The 25,010-nt window shown below is 38.6% G+C and overlaps 1 protein-coding gene across 1 annotated transcript; it reads left to right on the top strand.

Moving 5' to 3' along the window:
• Nucleotides 1-1,055: 1,055 nt before the first annotated feature.
• LOC116423195 (uncharacterized protein 114841037) lies at nt 1,056-13,490 on the top strand. The gene is made up of 2 exons (XM_031964856.1): nt 1,056-1,187; nt 12,968-13,490. Exons 1-2 carry the CDS (start codon nt 1,176-1,178, stop codon nt 13,304-13,306), a joined length of 351 nt encoding a protein of 116 aa, XP_031820716.1. The 5' UTR covers nt 1,056-1,175; the 3' UTR covers nt 13,307-13,490.
• Nucleotides 13,491-25,010: the final 11,520 nt, after the last annotated feature.

Genomic DNA, 25,010 nt, shown 5'->3' with positions numbered 1-25,010 from the left:
GTTACCCATGTATATATATCCTGTAAATTAAAGGCTATTAAATTAAAAAAAAAAAAAAAAAAAAAAAAAAGGATTATAGTTCCAGAGCTGGAAGGCAACTGAGGGGCCATCCAGAACAGCTCACCCTCCTCCATCTGCATTTTACAGATGATAAAACTTGGGCCCAGGAAGGAGAAAGTTACTTAAGTAGTATCAGATACAGGATTTCAATTAACTCAGATCCTTTGATTCCAGAGACACTTCTTTCCATTGTATTATGCTTTCTAGAGATTCCCTCATATGTTTGAGAAAGGAAGTGTGAGGGATACTTTGAGAGGGCTTCCTAGGCAAATGATAATGTTTTAGGGGTGTGCCATATAGCTAGGTGACTAGAATGCTGGGCCTGGAGTTAAGAAAACTTGAATCTGGTCCCTGTTATATGGTCCTTGGCAAGTTAGTCACTTGGCTTCTGTTTGCCTCAATTTCTTTGTGGGGATAATAACACCTATGTCTCCGGGTTGTTGCGAGGATCTAATCTGGTAATATTTTAAAGCATTTTTGCACAGTTCCTGGCACATAATAATTAATACTTATTTCCTCCCTCCTTTTCTCTCTCCCTCCCTCCCCTTCCTTCCTTCCTTCCTTCCTTCCTTCCTTCCTTCCTTCCTTCCTTCCTTCCTTCCTTTCTTTCTTCCTTCCTTCCTTCCTTCTTTCCTTCCTTTCTTCCTTCTTTCCTTTCTATCTTCTTTTATCCTTTTTTTCTGTCTGCCTGTTTCCCTCACTCTCTTTATTATTTCTTTTTTCCTTTTTTCCTTTTCCTTCCCCTTTCATTCTGCACCACAAGTCCAGTTCCAGAATTAAGTGTCTTTTTGTCTTGTATAAGTTCTGGGATGGGAATATATATGCAGTGGGTAGAGGGTATGAGCTAGATAGTTCAAAGAGTATAAGAAATAGCAGAGGAAGCTAAATCTGGGAATTAGGGCTGTATGTATGGGTTTGTCTCCCATCCCCCAGGCCCTAGTCCCTAGTGTCAAGAGTCACAATGGTCCCTTTATCCCACCCTGAGACTACCCAAACACTACTCAGAACTTCATGGGAGCCCTTTTTGATAGGGTCCAATACCAACAAAGGTCTCTCTTTCCTTCCACAAAGGCCTTCCACCTGCCAAGTTCAAGATTCTCAGAAAGTCGTGAAAGATGCCTTATATGGTATGATATCCTAGGACCCCAGGGTGGATGAATTTAGTTCTATGGAATCACAGGAGCAGCCTGGGTGGGAGTAGAGGTTTTCTAAGTAGTGTGATATCACTCCCTGTTTTCATGTGCAGTATACTGGCTGGGGGTCAGTAGGTTTGTGAATTTCCTGAAAAAGAATTCTGGGTTGAAAATAAAAAGCTTTAATAAAAAAAGAAAGAAAGAAAGAAAAAGGATTCTGGAATGGGCAAATGATAGTGGAGGAACTCAGAAGATCTGGATTTAAGTCTAGGTTTTACCTCCTGTTACCTGTTTGACTTTATTTCTCTATTAATTTTATTTCTCTAAGCCTCAGTTTCTTTCTTCATAAAAATGAGAGGACTGGACTAGGTGCTCTTTAAGGTCCCCTTTCCAGGGCCTCTTTCTCTAGCAGTTTAGATTGCTGTATTGCTGGACTCAGGCCAAATAAAGAAGTAAGGATTATTCCATATTCAGTGGAGAGGAAAAGTCTTCCCTCCCTTTTCCTTTTAAAGATTTCTCTTACCAAGACCCATTCAAATGTACCATCTTCCCCTATACCAACATAATCTTTATGGGCTTTCTTCTATATCAACCCCAGCTAATAAACAGCCATTCTGAGGTAGACTTCCCTTTCCCATGAAAATTAACATTTTAACTAGAAGCCAAAGGAATGAATCTCTAATGATGAAATTTTAATCATTCTGGTAGAATGAAGGAGAAAGTATGGGGAGAGGAGTGCATTTCTTGGAATCTCTAAAATCAGATCTTTGAGTATTCTCCATCCATATTTCATACATTTTCATAAGGGAGGCTTTTATTTACCAACCAGAATTCTTTAGTTAATGAACAAGAGCACAGGAACCCAAATGGGACTGAGTTTTTGAATAAAAAAAGTTTAGGGATTCCTTCATATGGATTTGCCAGGAGTGATCTGATAAATATTTAACAATCAATTTTTGGGGAGGTATATTTTTAAGTTTAATGTGACTTATTAGTGCTTTCCTAAGCCTAGACAGGTTAAACAACAACAACAAATCAAACCCTGATGTTAGAATCAGTGCTGACTTCTGAAGTGTACATCTGGTTAAGAGCTGGCTCTAGCACATCAAGGGGTCTTGCCCCGGGAAGGGAGGGTTGGGCTGGAGAGGAGGGAAGAATGGCATGTCTGAACAGCGAGACATCATGATTTTCCTGTGTTAGGATTCTGGAATGAGGGAACCTACCTTCAAATCCTACCTCTGATGCTTCCCACCTGTGTGACTGTACACAGATATCACTTAGCTTCTCATCAATAACATGGGGGAGGGGTTGGACCAGATGGCCTCTGAGGTGCTTTAAGCCTCTATGATCCCTATGAACTCTGGGAGGTGTAGCTTGAAGCTTGAGCAGAATTTGAATATTGAGAGAAGAAAGACCAGGGGCAGCTGGTTGGTGCAGTGGATAGAGCAGCAGCCCTGAAATCAGGAGGACCTGAGTTGCTCAAATCTGATCTCAGACACTTAACTCATCCTAGCCGTGTTATCCTAGGCAAGTCACTTAACCCCAATTACCTCAACTGGTGAGGGGTGAAAAATAAAAAGAGCAGAAAGATCAGGAGGAGACTGGCTTAATTTCTTCTCAGGGAACTAAAGAATCTATCTTCTTTTTCATCTCTCCTGCCCCATCTCTCCCCTCAACGAAGGGAAAGACAGGAAAGACTTTAGTAGTTTTTGGATAGGAGATGGTTAAATGAAACCAGCTGTTAACCTGGAAAGTATGTAAAAAGGCCCCACCCTGTCCTACCAGGGCCTTCCCTCCAAGGTTAGTCACCTAGGGCCTGGCTTGTTGGCCTTTGGAAAGGGCAGGACCAAGAACAAGACTTCTGGGTTTCTTCTCTATCCCCTTTAGTCTTTTACCACTTACTCCTCTCCCATTTTCTCCTTCTTTCCCTTCTTCCTTCTCTCCCCACCCTCATTTTCATTGCTGAATTGATTACAGAGGGAAAGATTCCAATCTTCTGGTCTAACCTGACTTGGTTTGTGCCCTTTTGGTCTTTGCCTTGGATATGCAATGTGACTTTAAGCAAATAAATCACTTACCTTCCCTGGGCCTTACTTTACTTGTTTGTAAATCAAAATATTGCATTATATAATTTGTCTCTTAAGGTTCTTCTGTCTAGGATTCTATGATCCCACTTTCCTTCTCTATTCCTTTACCTAAGTAAAATTTGTTTGTGTCTTTGTTTTTGTACTTAACAGTATGTTACCATCCCCTCATTACATGTAAAGATTGTTTTCAACATTTATTTTTTTTATTCTTTTTTTAAATTTAATAACTTTTTATTGACAAACCCATGCCAGGGTAATTTTTTACAACATTATCCCTTGCACTCACTTCTGTTCCGATTTTTCCCCTTCTTCCCCCACCCCTTCCCCCAGATGGCTAGCAGTCCTATACATGTTAAATATGTCACGTATATCCTAGATACAATATATGTGTGCAGAACCGAACAGTTCTCTTGTTGCACAGGGAGAATTGGATTCAGAAGGTAGAAATAACCCGGGGAAGAAAAACAAAAATGCAAACAGTTTACATTCATATCCCAGTGTTCTTTCTTTGGGTGTAGCTGCTTCTGTCCATCATTGATTAATTGAAACTGAGTTAGATCCTCTCTTTGTCAAAGAAATCCACTTCTATCAGAATACATCCTCATACAGTATTGTTGTTGAGGTATATAATGATCTCCTGGTTCTGCTCATTTCACTTAGCATCAGTTCATCAACATTTATTTTTGTAATATTTTGAGTTCTATATAGTGTTTCCTTCTTCCCTTCCCTTCCTTCTCCCCACGAGAGCAATCTGTTATAGGCTATACATGTACTACAATCATGTTAAACATATTTCCACATTGGGTCTTGTTGTGAAAGAAGAATTAGAACAAAAGGAAAAAACAAAAACAAAATTTAAAAAGTGAAAATAGTTCTTTCTCTGAATATGATAGCATTTTCCATAACAAGTCTTTTGGAATTGTCTTGGATCACTATGTTGCTTTGAAGAGATAAGTCTATTAATAGCTGATCACTCGACAATTTTGTTTTTACTTTGTACAAATTTCTCCTTGTTCTGCTCACTTAACTCAGCATCAGTTCATGTAAGTCTTTTCAGGTTTTTCTGAAATCTTTGGCTAAGTTATGTTATAATAGCTTAAGGATTGAGAGATGTGGTCTAGAGATCCCAATGTGAGGATTCCTTAGCTCAGTCTTCTCAAGAGTTTCTTCTCTTAGTTTTAGGAACTTCTCACCAGAGCCTGGTAGTCTGCTTCCTCCTATTAAACAGGCTGAACAATGATGCCCCAGAATTATAAAATGTGGAGGACACTTTAGAGGGGCCATCCACTTTGACTCATTTTACAGAAGAAGAAGCCTAAAGACCAGAGAGGTGAAGTGTGAGTGGTTAGTAACTGGCAGATTTGTCAGCTACAAGGGAATAAAGGAATCATTCCTCTAATCCACTAGGAGATTAGAGTTTGGGCTTGAAAACTTTCATAGACTCTTAGCCAAGTGGAAAAAAAAGTACACCTTATTGGAGTGTCAGGACCTTGGACATTTAAGGATATTCATGATGCTAAGGGACATCTCAGGGAAGTCTTGTAACCATGGTAATGCAAGAACTGCTCCTGATAGACTAAAGTGGAACATTAAGATAGAACCTAACTAGAGACTAGCTTGGGGTATGAGGAAGAGTTTATAAAACTTTTGAACTTAAAGGAACCTTAGGCATCATGTAGTCCAACCCCACTCTTGTAAAGCACTTTTAAACTATAAATCATACTATAACTATAAGCTATTATTAATATTATAGGTAATTAAAATGAATAATATGAGTTCCCTTCCCTGTCACCTCCACAACTTCTAGGTTTTATACCCCATAGTTCAGAGGGAACAAAGGGGGAGAAAGACCAAGGGTTCCCCAAAATATTGAAGTAAAACAGCTAGAGGCTATTTTCTTTCTGCCTTTATTTCTGTGCAGCACAAAAAGGACCTGGAGTTTCAATCCCCTGACAAACTTCTAAATACCAAAGATTATTATTGTTAATTGCTGTTCAGTGATTTTCCAGTCATTTCTCACTCTTTATTTCTCACTATGACCCCATTTGGGATTTTCTTGGCAAAGATACTGGAATGATTGGTCATTTCCTTCTACAGCTCATTTTACAGATGAGGAAACTGAGGCAAACAAGGTTAAGGATCTTGCCCAGAGCCACAAAAGTCCTGGCTCTAGGACCAGCACTTTATTTACTGTACCCATCGATAATTATTAGACTCATTATTAGATGAATAATTATTAGACTTATTATCAGAATTATTAGATTATTAGGTAGTTTATTCGAGGGCAGGGAATATATTTCTTTTTTGCATCAGTACTACTTTCCCCATATTCCATCTCCTCCATCCAGCTGTATCATGTTCTAGTAGTTTCTCATTATATGTTTGTTAAAAGAACAAATCAACCAGCTTAACTTCGACATGGCCATTTACAGAACTGAGAAAACCCCTTTACACTTGTCTGTCTACTAAGATTTGAGGGGACCTGAAACAGGTATACAGAAACAAATCATCCCAAATCAGGAGTCTTGAGACCAAGTCCAGATAGCTGCTATCTTCTTATACCTGGGGCTGAAAATTTAGCCCCAAGCTCTGCAGTATTCCTTTTCTCCCAGGGAAAAAGTAGGATCAGACAATTTGGAACTTGAAGAGCATGTTCAAGACCATTATTTTTATTCAATCATTTGTCAGATAAATAAAAGGAACCTTGGAGAAGGGAAGTGATTAGCCAAAAGTTGCATGTAGCAGAGTTCCAATTTAGACCCAGATCTTTGGACTCTCAATCCACTGCCCCTAGTTGCCGCTTGAAAAATTTCTCACCATCAACCAGCCAATTGGCATTTATTAAATACAAGAAGTCTTTTCTGGTCCCCTTTAATAGTGCTTTTCCTGAAGTTACCTCCAATTTACCTTTGTATGGATTGTATGTTCATGGTTAGTTGCATGTGGTTTCCTCCATTAGAATCAGCTTCTTGAGGGTGGTAAGCGCTTTTTGCTTTTCTTTGTATCCTTAGCACTTAGCATAATGCCTAGGAGATAGCAAATGCCTAATAAATGTTAGTTGATTTGACTTATGTTCCAGGCACTGACAAATATAAATATAAAGAAAAATAAATAAAATAAATAAATAAAAATAAAATATTAAGAAAAAGAGAAAACAGTTTCTGCTCTCAAAGAGCTTATATTCTAACAGAAGAGACATAAGAGCATAGATTTAGGATCGACAGGGTCCTCAGAAGCCATTAAGACCAATCCTATCATTTTACAGATGAGGAAACTGAGACACAGGTTAAATGACATGTCCAAGGTCACACAGCCATTTAGTATCTGAGATGAGCTTTGAACATGTCTTCCTGACTCTAGGCCCATTTGTCTATCCACTACACCATACTGATAGGTACATACAAAATACATACCGAGGATATGAAAGTCCCTGCTTTCTGCCTGTTTGGATACATTTCTCTTCTCATTTTGCCCCCTCCCTTTCCTCAAGGAACCACATTTTTCAGGCTAAACTAACTCTTTTTCTAAACCAGTGGGAGCTGGCTTGGAGTCTAAACTTGGAAGTGGGAGGTGGGGGAGAGGAAACAGATAATTAAAATGAATAGCATAAGAAGAGTTCCCTTCCCTGTCACCTCTACAATTTCTAGGTTTTAAGCACCATAGGAGGGAACAAAGGGGAGAAAGACCAAGGTTTCCCTAAAGCGTTGAAGTAAAACAGCTTGAGGTTATTAGAGGGAAAAGGGATTGAAACTAACAAGACAAAGGGAAGTCCTATGAATTTTTTAGGCTCTGTGATGTGTAGCTGGTCTGTAAAAAAGAGGAACATATGCAACCATTATTTGAAAGTCATCTCCCAAAATCCTATATGCTTGAAGGATGGAGTTCAATCATTTCCTTAGTTAACTAAATAGCGTTCTTCTCAGGTGCAACAAGAGAAGCTTTTTCCTCCCTTCACACATTTCCTTCTGGACATATACATGCCATAAATGCCAGAAAATTTCACTGATATTTTAAAATTTTTAATTTGTGTACATTTAATTTAATTTACATTTTAAGTTTTGAATATCCCAGATCTTCCTAGCATCACCTCTTGGTCCATTGTGCCACACAATACATTCATGTTGAATTGGTGTCTTAAAGTTTATAAAGTATTTTCATCTGGGGAAAAAGGAACAAATGAACAAAGATTATTTGGAGAGATGATGGAGTTGGTAGAGCTGAATTTTTTTTTTTTAATTTTAATTTTTATTTTTTTTTATTTAATAGCCTTTTATTTACAGGATATATACATGGGTAACTTTACAGCATTAACAATTGCCAAACCTCTTGTTCCAATTTTTCACCTCTTACCCCCCCCCCACCCCCTCCCCTAAATGGCAGGATGACCAGTAGATGTTAAATATATTAAAATATAACTTAGATACACAATAAGTATACATGACCAAAACATTATTTTGCTGTACAAAAAGAATCAGACTCTGAATTATTGTACAATTAGCTTGTGAAGGAAATCAAAAATGCAGGTGTGTATAAATATAGGGATTGGGAATTCAATGTAATGGTTTTTAGTCATCTCCCAGAGTTCTTTTTCTGGGTATAGCTAGTTCAGTTTATTACTGCTCCATTAGAAATGATTTGGTTGATCTCGTTGCTGAGGATGGCCTGATCCATCAGAACTGGTCATCATATAGTATTGTTTTTTTTTTTTTTTATTTTTTATTTTTTATTTAATAGCCTTTTATTTACAGGATATATACATGGGTAACTTTACAGCATTAACAATTGCCAAACCTCTTGTTCCAATTTTTCACCTCTTACCCCCACCCCTCCCTAAATGGCAGGATGACCAGTAGATGTTAAATATATTAAAATATAACTTAGATACACAATAAGTATACATGACCAAAACATTATTTTGCTGTACAAAAGAATCAGACTCTGAATTATTGTACAATTAGCTTGTGAAGGAAATCAAAAATGCAGGTGTGCATAAATATAGGGATTGGGAATTCAATGTAATGGTTTTTAGTCATCTCCCAGAGTTCTTTTTCTGGGTATAGCTAGTTCAGTTCATTACTGCTCCATTAGAAATGATTTGGTTGATCTTGTTGCTGAGGATGGCCTGATCCATCAGAACTGGTCATCATCTAGTATTGTTGTTGAAGTATATAATGATCTCCTGGTCCTGCTCATTTCACTCAGCATCAGTTCGTGTAAGTCTCTCCAGGCCTTTCTGAAATCATCCTGTTGGTCATTTCTACAGAACAGTAATATTCCATAATTTTCATATACCACAATTTATTCAGCCATTCTCCAACTGATGGACATCCATTCAGTTTCCAGTTTCCAGCCACTACAAAAAGGGCTGCCACAAACATTCGTGCACATACAGGTCCCTTTCCCTTCTTTATAATCTCTTTGGGATATAATCCCAGTAGTAACACTGCTGGATCAAAGGGTATGCACAGTTTGATAACTTTTGAGCATAGTTCCAAACTACTCTCCAAAATGGTTGGATTCGTTCACAACTCCACCAACAATGAATCAATGTCCCAGTTTTCCCACATCCCTCCAACAATCATCATTATTTTTCCTGTCATCTTAGCCAATCTGACAGGTGTGTAGTGGTATCTTAGAGTTGTCTTAATTTGCATTTCTCTGATTAATAATGACTTGGAGCATCTTTTCATATGACTAGAAATAGTTTCAATTTCTTCATCTGAGAATTGTCTGTTCATATCCTTTGACCATTTTTCAATTGGAGAATGGCTTGATTTTTTATAAATTAGAGTTAATTCTCTATATATTTTGGAAATGAGGCCTTTATCAGAACCTTTGACTGTAAAAATATTTTCCCAGTTCATTGCTTCCCTTCTAATCTTGTCTGCATTAGTTTTGTTTGTACAAAAACTTTTCAGTTTGGTATAATCGAAATTTTCTATTTTGTGATCAGTAATGATCTCTAGTTCTGCTTTGGTCATAAAGACCTTCCCCTTCCACAGGTCTGAGAGGTAAACTATCCTATGTTCCTCTAATTTATTAATAATTTCATTCTTTATGCCTAGGTCATGAACCCATTTTGACCTTATCTTGGTGTACGGCGTTAAGTATGGATCAATGCCTAGTTTCTGCCATATTAGTTTCCAATTTTCCCAGCAATTTTTATCAAACAGTAAGTTCTTATCCCAAAAGCTGGATCTTTGGGTTTGTCAAAGACTAGGTTGCTATATTTGTTGACTGTTTTATCCCTTGAACCTAATCTATTCCACTGATCAACTAATCTATTCCTTAGCCAATACCAAATAGTTTTGGTAACTGCTGCTCTATAATATAATTTTACATCTGGTACAGCTAAGCCACCATCATTTGATTTTTTTTTCATTAATTCCCTTGAAATTCTTGACCTTTTGTTTTTCCATATGAACTTTGTTGTTATTTTTTCTAGGTCATTAAAATAGTTTTTTGGGAGTCTGATTGGTATAGCGCTAAATAAATAGATTAGTTTAGGTAATATTGTCATCTTTATTATATTTGCTCGCCCTATCCAAGAGCATTTAATATTTTTCCAATTGGTTAGATCAGACTTAATTTGTGTGAAAAGTGGTCTGTAATTTTAGAGCTGAATTTTGAAAAGAGAAAATACTGCTGGGAGGGGGTGGGTGGAGAAAATGATTTTAATGATGGAACTGCAGGAATCATCAGGGTTAGTTAGGGTTCTTGATCAGGGAAACTTGTTTGAGGCTTGGAAGCTATGCCCCATAAGTGAACCCCCATAACCATCTATTCATAAGAGATGAATTTCCCCTTTCCCTTCTCTGCTCCAATGAAAGAGACAAGGGTTTATGATGTCTGAATGGAATTGACCATATGGACAAACAAGAGGGAGAATTTCCAGAAAAGAATATTTCAACTCATCCTAAGAAAGGACACAGAACTAAGTGTAGTGGAAAAAGTTTTAGAGTCAGGAGATGTAGGTTCAAATCTCAACTCTGCCATCTACCATCAGAGTGACCTTGAATAAGCCATATAAGTTCGGTCTTTAGTTTTCTCATTTGTAAAATGAAAGGGTTGGATTATTATCATTCTAAACCAAACCAAAAAACAGAAACACTGCTTTGGGAGATAATGCTTCTCATCAGAGAAACTGTTCAAATATAGGCTTTGGAGGGTAATCTAGAAGAAGGTGGGAAACTGGACTGGCATTTAGAACTCCATGCAATTCTGTGATATTGACCTTATGATTTCCCTAATTTAGTTAATCTTAAAATCCCAAGTCTATCATTTATTAGCTGTCTAACACCAGAAGATTTTGTATTGGATTCTAGAGGCAATGGGGAGCCACTGGAATTATTGAGTATGGAGATAACATCACAAGATGTGCACTTTAGAAAAATCACTTTGATGGCTGAATGGAGGATTTGAGTGAAGAGACATTAGAGGTAGACAGACTTGTCATAGATTATTACAACTGATGTGGTCTATACTAGAGTGATTGATGGCAGTGTGTCAGAAGAGAGAAGGAACAGATTGGAGAGAGATTGCAAAGGTGACCTTGGCAACAGCTTGGATATGGGGGCTGAAAGATAGGAATCCAGGAGGACTTTTAAAGACTGGTAGGATGGCATTATACTCTACACTATTAGGTCAGGTGGGAGAAGGTAAAAGTTCAGGGAAAAGATAATGAATTAAATTTGGGGCATGTTGAATTTAAGATGTCTGCCAGCAGCTAGGTGGCACAATGGACCTGGAGTTAGGAAGACTTATTTTTCTGATTTCAAAACTAGCCTCAGACACTTATTAGCTGTATGACCCCAGGCACATCATTTAACTCTGTTTGCCTCAGTTTCCTCATCTGTAAAATGAGCTGGAGAAAGAAATGGCAAACCACTATGATATCTTTGCCAAGAAAACCCCAAATGGGATTACAAAGAGTGAGACATGACTGAATTGACTAAACAACAACTGGAGATCCAGAGGATCCAGCAAAGGAGACAGGGGAGTAGCTAGATAGGTAGGAGGAGAACCAGAGGAGAAAGTGGTATCCTGAAAACTTAGAGACAAGGAAAGGTGAAAACAGTGTCAGAGGCTGTAGAGAGATTGAGGAGAAAATGGATCAAGAAAAAACCCATTAAATTTGGCAACTAAGAGACTACTGGAAAACTTTAGAGAGAGCAATTTTGGTGGAATTATGAAGTCAAAAGCTTAATTGTATGGGATTAAGAAAGAGAGAAGACAGAAGGTGGAAACTTATATTATAGATGGCTTTTTCAAGAATTTTAGCCACAAAGGGCAGAAGAGATAAATAGTTAATGGGAATGGAAGGATCAAGTAAAAGTTATTTTTAGGACAGAATAGACATGAACATGTTTATAGGAAGTAGGGAAGGAGCCAATAGACAAGGAGAATTTGAAAATAAGTGATAGAATGGGTAGAAAGGGGCAATCTATTGAAGGAGATGGGATGGAATAGGAATGCTTGAACAGGTACAAGGGTTAGTCTTGCTTAAGGGATAAGGAGATTTTATCATGTGAAACAAGCATGGAAGGGATAAAAGACATATGAGTCATATGAAATGAAGAGTGGAGAAGTAGAAATTCATGATCTCAATTTTTCCTGTAAAATATGAGGCCGGGTTCTCAGCTGAGAAAATAGGGAGATGGTAAACCATAGGAGTTCTGAGGAGAGATGAAAAGGTTTGGAAGAGTCACTGTGAAGTGGATGAGTTGGCAGAGAAGTAAAACAGGATTACCTGCAGTAGTGAGAGTCCAGTTGAGATTATATAACATACATTTGTAGTAGCCCAATTGGAACAGTTGTATTATTTTCTCTACCTGCATTGGGTAGCATTTGGTGAATGGTGGGAGTGACTCAAGGTTGAGGCTTGACTGGCCAAAATAGACAATATAATAAGAGTTAGCTAGAGCAAAGAGAATAGTATAGAGCTGAATTAGATATTCAAGCAAGGAGAATAGTGTAGAATTCACTAAGGAATCAAGATGGGGGGAAAATACAAGTCTTTTTTGGGGAAATGGCCTATCAATGTTGAAGTCCTTATTATGAGAGCAGGAATTAGGAAGGAGAGAGAAAAACGTGACCCATCTACTGGACTCATTGAGGAAGGAAGGGGTCTGGAAAAAATTAGCTACCAGGATTTTGATTGGCTAGTAAAGATGAAAATCAAGGACCTTAAAGGAGAAGTTAGGAGTGATGGAGGTAGAGAGAAAACTGGAAGTGGCAATGGAGAATAAAGAGCATTTCAAAGAGTCATTCATCTTTTTACTGTAGGCGATTAAGGGTTGCTTGTTGATTGACTAATTAATAGATGACATCTAAGGTCCCTTACAGCTCGGACAAGCAATGATTCTGGCCCCACACTGCCTACATGTCACTTCCTCCAGTGTAATAATAGTTTCTTATATTTCTGCAGCACCTTAAGGTTTATTTGGAACAGCCTTGTGAGGTGGGTAATACAACCATTATCCCCATTTTACCGATGAGGAGACGGAAGCTTGGAGAGACTGAGTTGCCCAAAGTCACAATGCAAGCTTATAACTGGCACTGTATCGTTCCCTGGGCCAATGCAGACATTTAATAAATCAATAATAAAGAATGAAATGAATTCAATAATTCTCCCTTCTCCCAACCTAATGCTGTGTGTTCCCTCCTGCTTCTCTCCTGTGTCCCCAGCTACCAAGGAGAATCCGGGTGCCCCTAAAGGCCAAACCAGAGGACAAGGATCCGTTGCTAAGCTTTTGCCAGATCCCAGACAAGCACCAGGACCCCTCCCATCCCCGCAAGTCCTTCGCTTCCACCATACCGGTGGCCGTAGACCCCTGGAAGCAGCAGCAGAAGGTCATCAACCACCGTTTTTACACCCGACAGTACACCAACTCATACACGCCCTTCTACACCTTGCAGAAACCGTCGTGCGGCTACCTTTACTGCCAAGACACGGACCACACCCGCAAGAGGTTGGACATCCCTTATACCAACGTAAACAAATGGCGGACTGATGCCATTCTGTAGTCCCCGGAGGCTCCCGCACTCCTCCGCCCGCTTCATCTCTGGAAGGCTGGGCCCTCAGAAAGGAGGGTGTGTTTGCTAGGGGAGGGAGGGGCTGCCCCGGCGGCTGGGCTCCCCAGGATGGTCACTTTTGGGCAACGAGGGAGACCTCTTCAGCACCAATTAAACATTACCCTTCTTTAGTCTACAAATTGAGGCTACATCCAAGCGAGTTACACTGGATATCATGTGTGATAAGCTGCTGGTGAGATTGTCCTCTATAGCACTGTCCCTTTCCTTCTCCCGAACCCCCTCTTTCACTCACCTCTGGGTCTCTAGAATGAGGTTCGGGCCTCAGTTGCTCCCTTGGTGTGGCCTTAGGAGAATTGCCTTATCACTTTCCATCGATTTATGGATAGTTAAGTTAGAAAGGATTTTTATAAATATTTAACCTAACGGGGCTCAAGGGAAAAAACTCTTAATTAGGGTCTCAAAAGACCTGGGTTTAAATTTTACCCATGAATGTAGAATGGATTATAAGTAAGTCACTTAACTTCCCTTGTCTATAGATTTTTCCTGGCCTCTGACATCAGTTTCCAAGTGTAGATCTATGATATAATAATTCATTTTAAAAAGGATTAAAAAAAAGGCTCACAGAAGGGGATTTCTATGACTTGCTTACTAAACCTCATTTTAAGTTTGTCCCTCAAACCCCCTTCCTTCTCCCCTCCATGAAGATCAAAGATAATTGAGGACAAGGAAGTCCTGAGAAGAGATCAGGGGATCTTAGAAGACCTACAAGACAATCACAGATGTCCTACCTGCTAGTGTGTGACCTGGGCACATTACTTCCATTCTCTGACCTTAGTTTTCCTCTTTTCCCTATCCAAGATCTCTTATCCTACTTTCCTATGCCTCTGATTGATGAGCTTTCTACCCTAGCTTACCCAGGCTAGGACTTGCCATGAGACTTCCCAGGCAAACATTTCTAAGACATGATGTTTTACCCATACAGCTTCAGCTTGCCTTCCTCTGCTTTCCAGCTCTTGCTCTTCTAATATGTTGTCTTTCCTAATTATATTGTAAACTCCTTGAAGGCAAGGATTATCTTTCTTATTTGTATTTCAATCCTTAGAATTTAGCCCTACATCTGGACAAATGGTAAGCACTTAATAAATATTTTCATTGAAAACGAGGTCTGCATGTTTCTTGGAGTTCTAAACCACTTCTCTCTTTTATAGATGAGAAAATTGAGGCTCACAGAAAAGGTCATACAAATAGTAAGTGGCAGGGCCAAGAGCCAAACTACAAATGCTGCATGGCAATGGTTATAAAGGTTGTTAGAGCAGGAGTTCTCAAAGCTTTTTAGTCTTGGGCTCCCTTTACACTTTTAAAAATTATTGAGGAGACTCCCTCCTCAAAGCTTTCTTTATGTGGGTTATAGCTCAGCCTATAGGCAATAAGTATTCATTAAGTTTTCTATTAATAATTAACTTATTTGTTCATTTATTTTTTTCAGTTTAGCATAGTGTCATGCACTGGGAAAATAAATACAGGCAAAAAGAAAGGGAGAACCTGCCCTGAAAAAGCTTATATTCTAATGAGAAATGAGAAAATATAAAAAGAAGCTGGAAAAAGGGGGGAGGTGCTATTAATAGTTACTATATTAGAATTATTATGAAAATTGTTTTGACCTCTTGGACCCCCTGAAAGGATTTCAGGATCCTCAGGGGTCCCTGGATCACATTTGCTGGATTAGACCATTTCTCATCCTTTGGATAATTGATTTCAATATTAACTCCTGTGATCTTATGGATAATGAATCAGCAGACCTGGGCCATACTGAAGGGGGAAGAACAGATAACTTCTGTTGGAGTCTGGTGGTGATTCGCTCTTCCACCAAATCTAAAGGTCTTCCTTGCTAATTTTTTTGGGGGAGAGGTGGGAAAGAAGAGGATTCCTGTTTCCTCTCTCAGAAACCAGGAGAGGAAAACTTCTGAAAGCATACAGGGGTGTTCCAGGTAGGTGTATGGTGTATGGGGAAGAGGAAGCAATTACCTTTGTCAGTGACCTGAGTTCCTCAATATTGCCTGATGTCTAAGCTTCAGGGAAAGGGTTGCCCAACAAGTTTCGTGGAAGTCAGCCATTATTTCCCCAGCTCCACCCCTCACCCCTGGTTGGCCGAATTATTTAGTGAGACAGCTTCTGAAGTTGGGGACAAGACTGGACTAGGAGGGAAGAATGATGCTATGATGGAAAGAATATTGCAGGTGGATTCAAAAGAGCTGTATTCATGGGGAAGAATGGCCCTCTACTACTTATATTCTATATGACATTGGTCATTTCCCTTCTCTGGGCCTGGGACATCTGTTAAATAAGAATCATATTACACTAAGGTCCTTCCAGCTTCAACATTCTGTTGTGATTTGGGATTGTGGAGGAGAGGGAAACCTATAATGATTAAGTAGCCAAAGGGTTTGACCAGACCTCCCCAGGTCTTTCCTCTTTGGGAGAAAGATAGCAGCAGAGTAGACGTGGCATCGTGAATTATATAAAGTCCATCATTCATGTATCAGAGTTGGAAGAGACCTTAGAGGTACAGTCTCCTCATTAAAACAAACAAAAAAAGACAAAATGGCTAGAGGCTGGTCAGCATCTGAAATCTAATTCTTCTGGAGGAAAAAGTAGGGGCTGAAATAATTGTCCCTATAGATTTTCTTCTCTTCACTTGAATGATTTAGTAGATGGAGAAGGGTAAGAATAGAATGCAATTGGAAGGGAAAAGAGAAGAAAAAAGACCTATTTCTCCGAAACTAAAGCACTAGACATTAATGAAGGGTTACCTCCCTCTTGTGACCACTTTGCATAGATGGGCCTGCTTCTGACATTTCAAGGCCCACTTGAATCTGAGCAGAACAAACCCAGAGGCCAGATGTACAGGGGCTTGTGGGAAGATCTCTGGATTCTGCAGTTTCAGAGTTGGAAGACATACAACAGTGGCCTAAGCCTTTGGAAAACTGCCCAGTGGGCTGGCCACCGTGTGGCTCTGTTGTGCCAGGCATCCGGCCTGACTATCCTACCCTGCCTCTGCCTGGGATATGATCCCATGCCAGCCCAGCCACCTGCCCCACCCTTTTTTTTTCCACTGGCAGCTATTCAGCCTTGTGGATTCTCAATCTGGGGTGGAATCTGTCCCAGAAAGGATTTCTGAGCAGAAGCAGAGAAAAAACAGCTGGGGAACACCATAAGGTTCCATGAGCTTCCAGCTCCTTGGGGGAGGGAAAAATAACCTTAGAAAATCAGTATACATGTCTACCCCTTTACTTGCTCTCCAAGCCTCAGAGGGGAAAGGGGCTAGAAAGATATGAAGTTGAATCCCGTGTATTCAACCCAAGGTTTCCATAGGGTCCCTTCATACCCACAGCAAAGTAAGTGGGGAGTTCATTAAGGCTAGTGGTAGACATATTACTGGTTCTGAGGGCCTCTTCTCACTATTTAGAAGAGCCAACACACTCTGAAGGGAAAGAGGCTACTACTCTAATCCTTCCTTGATCAGAAATCCCCTCTACAACATCTGCAATGCGTGATCATCCAACCTTTGCTTGAACACTTCCACTTATGAGGAACTCACTGTCTACCAAGGTTTTTCCATTGCATTCCAGACACCATCTCTCAAGCTTAAGAGATGGCCTTAAGACTCTTGCTCTAATCATACCATCAAATCTCTTCAAAGATCCAATTTTGCTATAGACCCCCTAGTTTCCTCCATAACTTCCCAAATATCATCTTACTTGATTGGCAAGCCTTGTTGAAACTTCTATATTATTGTTTAATCATTACAGCCAGCCTGTGACCCCATTTGGGGTTTTCTTGGAAAAGATACTTGAATGGTTTGCCATTTCCTTCTCCAGATCATTTTATATATGAGGAAACTGAGGCAAACTGAGTTAAGTGACTTGTTTGGTGAGTCCAGATTTGAACTCAGGAAGATGAGCCTCCTTTCTCCAGAAACTGCACTCTATCCATTATGCTCCTAGCTGCATTTAGGACAAAAGCCTTCATTTTATCATGAGAATTAAAAATCTCTTACTAAATCTTATATAAACTATTATCAGTCTTTGAAGTCAATGCCTTGTCTCACTCCAGCTCTTCCCAGTTTAAATAAGGGTCAGGGAGTGGGGTACCAGTCATCTGAAAAGGGGAGGGATTGTGAACCAGAGTGGAAATGGTACAGTAGAAGAGACTGGGGCTAGAAGATTAAAGTCACGACAAGAGTCCCCCATTTGTCATCAGCTAGATTGGAACAACAGTAAAAAACATCTCTGTGTTGAGCTATTTCTCTCCCCCAGTTGCAGACTCAGCCAGTAAAACAACAAAGAGGACTGATGAAAGTGTGTTTGTTTTAAAACCTGTTCATTCCATGAAGAAAAATCTGTCCCAAGTACATCTCTTCCATGTACTGCTTTTAAATCTTCAGTAGGGCACTTAGTATACTAGAAAGACCTCCTAATGTAGTGGGAAAAGCTTTGAATTTGGAGTCAATTTACTTGGATTCAGATTTCACTTCTTCACTTATTATCTGTATGATGTTGGATATTTGCCATTCAACTTCTCAGTGTTCTCATCTGCAAAGGGATTGGATTATATATAAACTCTAAACCTAGAGTCTTAGTACATAACAGGAATGCAATATTGAACTTCTATAAGCAGCTGTGTGGTGCAGGGGTTAGAGTACTTGATCTAGATTCAGGAACCCTGTCTTGGATACTTACTAGCTGCTTGATCCTAGACAACTCTGTCTGCCTCAGTTTTCTCAACTGTAAAATTTGGATAATAGCAATTAACTTACGGAGTTGTTGTGGATACAGAGTATCCAATAGGATATTTGTAAAACCACTTATCATAGTACCTGATAGTAGTTACATTATAAATACTTGTTCCCTTCTTCCCCTGTTGAATTGTTGGTCAGGTATTAGCAAAAAGACTACAGAAAATCATCTCCAAGATAATACACTATGATCAAGTAGGATTTATACCAGGAATGCAGGGCTGGTTCAATATTAGGAAAACTATCAATATAATTGGCCATGTTAATAACCAAATTAACAAAAACCATATGATCATCTCAATAGATGCAGAAAAAGCATTTGATAAAATCCAACATCCATTCCTATTAAAAACACTTGAGAGTATAGGAATAAATGGACTTTTCCTTAAAATAATTAGCATTATATTTAAAACCATCAGTAAGCATCATATGTAATGGAGACAAACTGCAACCATTCCCAATAAGATCTAGTGAAACAAGGTTGCCCACTATCACCGTTACTATTTAATATTGTATTAGAAACGCTAGCTATAGCAATAAGAGCTGAGAAAGAGATTAAAGGAATAAGAATAGGCAATGAGGAAGCCAAATTATCACTCTTTGCCGATGACATGATGGTATACTTAGAGAACCCCAGATCCTGCTAAAAGTTATTAGAAATAATCCACAACTTTAGCAAAGTTGCTGGTTATTAAATAAACCCACATAAGTCATCAGCATTCTTATATATCACTAACAAAATCCAACAGTCAGAGTTACAAAGAGAAATTCCATTTAAAGTAACTACTGATAATATAAAATATTTAGGAATCTATCTGCCAAGGGAAAATCAGAAACTTTATGAGCAAAATTACAGACCACTTTTCACACAAATTAAGTCTGATCTAACCAATTGGAAAAATATTAAATGCTCTTGGATAGGGTGAGCAAATATAATAAAGATGACAATATTACCTAAACTAATCTATTTATTTAGCGCTATACCAATCAGACTCCCAAAAACTATTTTAATGACCTAGAAAAATAACAACAAAGTTCATATGGAAAAACAAAAGGTCAAGAATTTCAAGGGAATTAATGAAAAAAAAATCAAATGATGGTGGCTTAGCTGTACCAGATGTAAAATTATATTATAGAGCAGCAGTTACCAAAACTATTTGGTATTGGCTAAGGAATAGATTAGTTGATCAGTGGAATAGATTGGGTTCAAGGGACAAAACAGTCAACAAATATAGCAACCTAGTCTTTGACAAACCCAAAGATCCCAGCTTTTGGGATAAGAACTTACTGTTTGATAAAAATTGCTGGGAAAATTGGAAACTAATATGGCAGAAACTAGGCATTGATCCATACTTAACGCCGTACACCAAGATAAGGTCAAAATGGGTTCATGACCTAGGCATAAAGAATGAAATTATTAATAAATTAGAGGAACACAGGATAGTTTACCTCTCAGACCTGTGGAAGGGGAAGGTCTTTATGACCAAAGCAGAACTAGAGATCATTACTGATCACAAAATAGAAAATTTCGATTATACCAAACTGAAAAGTTTTTGTACAAACAAAACTAATGCAGACAAGATTAGAAGGGAAGCAATAAACTGGGAAAATATTTTTACAGTCAAAGGTTCTGATAAAGGCCTCATTTCCAAAATATATAGAGAATTAACTCTAATTTATAAAAATCAAGCCATTCTCCAATTGAAAATGGTCAAGGATATGAACAGACAATTCTCAGATGAAGAAATTGAAACTATTTCTAGTCATATGAAAAGATGCTCCAAGTCATTATTAATCAGAGAAATGCAAATTAAGACAACTCTAAGATACCACTACACACGTGTCAGATTGGTCTAAGATGACAGGAAAAAATAATGATGATTGTTGGAGGGGATGCGGGAAAACTGGGACATTGATGCATTGTTGGTGGAGTTGTGAACGAGTCCAACCATTTTGGAGAGTAGTTTGGAACTATGCTCAAAAAGTTATCAAACTGTGCATACCCTTGATCCAGCAGTGTTACTGCTGGGATTATATCCTAAAGAGATTATAAGAAGGAAAGGGACCTGTATGTGCACGAATGTTTGTGGCAGCCCTTTGTAGTGGTCTAGAAACTGGAAACTGAATGGATGTCCATCAGTTGGAGAATGGCTGAATAAATTGTGGTATATGAAAATTATGGAATATTACTGTTCTGTAAGAAATGACCAACAGGATGATTTCAGAAAGGCCTGGAGAGACTTACACGAACTGATGCTGAGTGAAATGAGCAGGACCAGGAGATCATTGTATACTTCAACAACAATACTAGATGATGACCAGTTCTGATGGATCAGGCCATCCTCAGCAACGAGATCAACCAAATCATTTCTAATGGAGCAGTAATGAACTGAGCTAGCTATGCCCAGAAAAATAACTCTGGGAGATGACTAAAAGCCATTACATTAAATTCAATCCCTATATTTATGCACATCATGCATTTTGATTTCCTTCACAAGCTAGTTGTACAATAATTCAGAGTCTGATTCTTTTTGTACAGCAAAATAATGTTTTGGTCATGTATACTTATTGTGTATCTAAGTTATATTTTAATATATTTAACATCTACTGGTCATCCTGCCATCTAGGGGAGGGGGTGGGGGGGTAAGAGGTGAAAAATTGGAACAAGAGGTTTGGCAATTGTTAATGCTGTAAAGTTACCCATGTATAAATCCTGTAAATAAAAGGCTATTAAATAAAATAAAAAAAAAAAAAAAAAGAATTGTTGGTCAGGGGTAGACAGGTAGTAGAATTATGAGTTACTAGGCATATGAGTTACTAGGAAAACACTTTATCAGATTCTTCTTATATGCAAAGTTTGATCCTATATTCTTAACAGAAAGCAAACCCAGAGGCCAGATGGACAGAAGCTTGCGGGAAGATCTCTATGTTCTGCAATTTCCTATATTCTTAACAGAAAGCATATATTTTCTAGCAGAAGATGAGAATACAGTGATCTTTCCAAAACAGTTAAATCACATGTTTATATAGTTTATACCAAAAGGCAAGTACTTTTCCCAGGTTCTACAATAGCTTGTGAAGATTTGCCCTCCTAGAGTAATTTGGAACTATGCTCAAAAAGTTATCAAAATGTGCATACCCTTTGATCCAGCAGTGTTACTACTGGGATTATATCCCAAAGAGATTATAAAGAAGGGAAAGGGACCTGTATGTGCACGAATGTTTGTGGCAGCCCTTTTGTAGTGGTCTAGAAACTGAAACTGAATGGATGTCCATCAGTTGGAGAATGGCTGAATAAATTGTGGTATATGAATATTATGGAATATTACTGTTCTGTAAGAAATGACCAACAGGATGATTTCAGAAAGGCCTGGAGAGACTTACACGAACTGATGCTGAGTGAAATGAGCAGGACCAGGAGATCATTATATGCTTCAACAACAATACTAGATGATGACCAGTTCTGATGGACCTGGCCATCCTCAGCAACGAGATCAACCAAATCATTTCCAATGGAGCAGTAATGAACTGAACCAGCTATGCCCAGAGGAAGAACTCTGGGAGATGACTAAAAACCATTACATTGAATTCCCAGTCCCTATATTTATGCCCACATGCATTTTTGATTTCCTTCACAAGCTAATTGTACAATATTTCAGAGTCTGATTCTTTTTGTACAGCAAAATAACGTTTTGGTCATGTATGTATACATATTGTGTATCTAATTTATATTTTAATGTACTTAACATCTACTGGTCATCCTGCCATCTGGGGAGGGGTGGGGGTAGAGAGTGAAAAATTGGAACAAGAGGTTTGGCAATTGTTAATGCTATAAAGTTACCCATGCATATATCCTGTAAATAAAAGGCTATTAAATAAAAAATAAATTAAAAAAAAAAAAAGATTTGCCCTCCTAGCTTGAGTCCTAATTAGTCTGCTTCCCTTTAACTGTAAGGCAGTAGATAAAATTACCTAAAAGCAAATACATTTATTAAAACAGAATAACAAGAATAGTCATTATAAAACATTGTCCCCCATAAAACTGGGGTATAGTGTCCCACAAATATGATGCCTTATGTTAACTGGAAAAACCCAGCCCCAAGCTTGGAATTCAATGGTGTGAGTGACCAAAGGTAATTCACACCTTTTGTGCCGAATGCCCTCCTGTTCCTTCTCCCCTCGTGGGGTCCTCATGCAGCTTGCTTCTGCAGCATCTCCTTTGATGGATTGTCTAGTTGAGATCCCAAGGGTTGCTTGTTTCCACTTTTGATTACTAGGGCTGGTATGTCTTGAATTCATACTGTGCTCTCTTCTCTGCTGTCAGGATTCCTTGATTCTTAGATCTGTTGGGAGAGTGTGACTGTTCCCTCAGTTTTTCCTCGAACTCTCAAATTTATGTTCCAACAACTGGATGAGTTACCTCTTAAGGGGTCAGTATCTTCTCTGCTGGATACCATGGCCAGCTGGGGGTGGTGATGGACAAGGATCCCCTTCCCTTCTCCTGCTGATCCTTGGTGGAAGCACAGGTCTCCCATTTCAACCAGCTGTTCCTGGAGCTCTGTGTGGGTTCCGTGATTAACACCTTTGCTAAAAAGTCTCCTTTTACTGTACCAGATTGCCTCTCAAGTAAAATATTAAAATTATTTCTGTCAGGATGCACTATAACCAAAGCTAAAAGATCCCAAGTCTGTGAGACTTTGGGAATATGTGGTTTAAAACAAAAGGAGCCCATAAATAAGTTCCTTTCCAACCGTTCTGACAGAGAATGTGGACATAGAATGTAAAGAGTCTCTCCCTAACATAGGGCATCTCTAGATCCTGTGATGAGGAGGATTTCTTCCTTGGCATCTGCAGCTGTGGTAAAAGAAAAATGAAACAATTAAAAAAAACTGTTTCAACCATCCGAGGAGCTGATTTTCCAAATAGTAGAAAGGGTTATTAGCTGTTCAGCAAAAAGAAGGACTGGCATATACATCACAGTATTATCAGCAGCATGTTGGGTTTTTATTTTATTTTATTTTTAATAGCTTTTTATTTACAAGTTATATGCCAGCACTTTGTTTTTGTTTTATTTTTTTAGCAGCACTTTTTTGAGGTAGCAAGTAACAAAGATTGGAAAGTGAATGGATATTTAAGTTCCTCCTATGTTCTAGACATTGTACTAAAAACTTTACAAAAACTCTCTCATTTGAGCCTCATAACAATCTGAAGGTGCCAATATTTTCATTTTAAAGTTGAGGAAACTGAGGCAGACAGAAGGTAAGTGATTTGTCAAGGTCACATAGCTAATATCTGAAGCCAGATTAGAACTCAGGTTTTCCTAACTTCAGGGCCAGTGTCCTATTTAGTTCTTTACCTACTTACTGCCTGGGAGTGAGGATTAGCTGAACAAATTGTGGCATTGTGAATAAAAAGCTATGTTGTACTGTAAGAAGCAATAAAGGAATCCAGATGAACATGGGAAGATTTTTAATGATCTGATATAGAGTGAAGTAAGCAGAATCAGGAGAACAATGTAAACAATGACTACACTAATACAAATGAAAATAATACACAAGGCAGTCTAATTTTGATGAATTATAATAATGACCTATCTTGGACCTAGATGGCAGATAATGAAACTGCCAAAACCATCTAAGTATAATAGATCTAGAGCTGCTGGCACCTTAGAGTATGTCCAGGCAATCTCTCATTTTACAGATGAGGATACCAAGGCTCCAAAAATTTGTGTTTCTCTCTGTCTCTCTCTCTGTGTCTGTCTGTCTGTCTGTCTCTCTCCTCTTTCTTTTTCTTCCTTTCTTTCCCTTCCTTCCCTTCTTTCCTTCCCTTCCTCCCTACTTTCCTTCCTTTCCTCCTTGTCTTCCCTCCCACTTTCCCTCCCTCACTTCTTTCTTTCTCTTCCTTCCTTCCTTCCTTCCTTCCTTCCTTCCTTCCTTCCTTCCTTCCTTCCTTCCTTCCTTCCTTTCTTCCTTCCTTCCTCCCTTCTCTCTCTCTCTCTTTTTCTTGATTTCTTTTCTTCTCTCCTACTTTCTCCCTCCTTCCTTTCTCCCTCCTCCCTCCCTTCCTTCTCCCCTCCTTCCTTCCTGCCTGTCTGCCTTCTTCTTATCTATACCCTTGTATTGATTGTCTATGGAATTATCCTATTAACTATATATTTAAAGCTCTCTTTGTGTTTTCTGTTTGTTGAGCTTTCAAAGTTCTGTCATGTTGAAATAGTAACCAGAAGACCTATATAGGAATTCTCTTTCAGCTGCTTAATAGATATGTGACCGCAAAAGTGAAGGGTGGGGGAGATTTAATTCGACAAACATTTATTTCTAACATTTTCCTTGTCCTGAGAGGAAGTGTGGTGTGTTGGATAGATGTCTGGGCCTAGTGTCAAGAAAACTTGTGTGTTAGGTAAATTTTTTTTTTGTTGTTGTTGTTGTGTTTGACTCTTCACTTGGGGTTTTCTTGGCAAAGATACTGGAGTGGTTTGCCATTTTCTTCTCCAGCTCATTTTATAGATAAGAAAACTAAGACAAACAGGGTTAAGTGTCTTGCCCAGGGTCACATAGCTAGGAAGTGTCAGGTTAGATTTGAATTTAGGGAGAGGTTTGTTTGATGCATAATTCTGTACAAATTCCTTAGTGTCTATGAACCTCGTTTTCCTAATCTATACGAATGGAAATAACAATAGCATCTACCCTACAGGGTTAGGGAGGATCAAATGAGACAATATATAGAAAGTATTTTATAAACCTTCAAGTGCTAGTTAAAAATGAATGATTATGAACTACTTTGCAAGGTTGATTCTTAGCTTCCTAATCTGTAAGATAATTTAAATGATAATGATCATAAATGGCATTTATATAGAAAGTATTATTATCCTGTTTACATATGAGGAGCTGAGGCTCAGAA

Source organism: Sarcophilus harrisii, chromosome 4 (assembly GCF_902635505.1).
Source record: "Sarcophilus harrisii chromosome 4, mSarHar1.11, whole genome shotgun sequence".
Taxonomy (NCBI): Eukaryota; Metazoa; Chordata; class Mammalia; order Dasyuromorphia; family Dasyuridae; genus Sarcophilus; species Sarcophilus harrisii.
The sequence above is the reverse complement of the archived record's forward strand: the minus strand, read 5'-3'. Positions and strand labels throughout refer to the sequence as shown.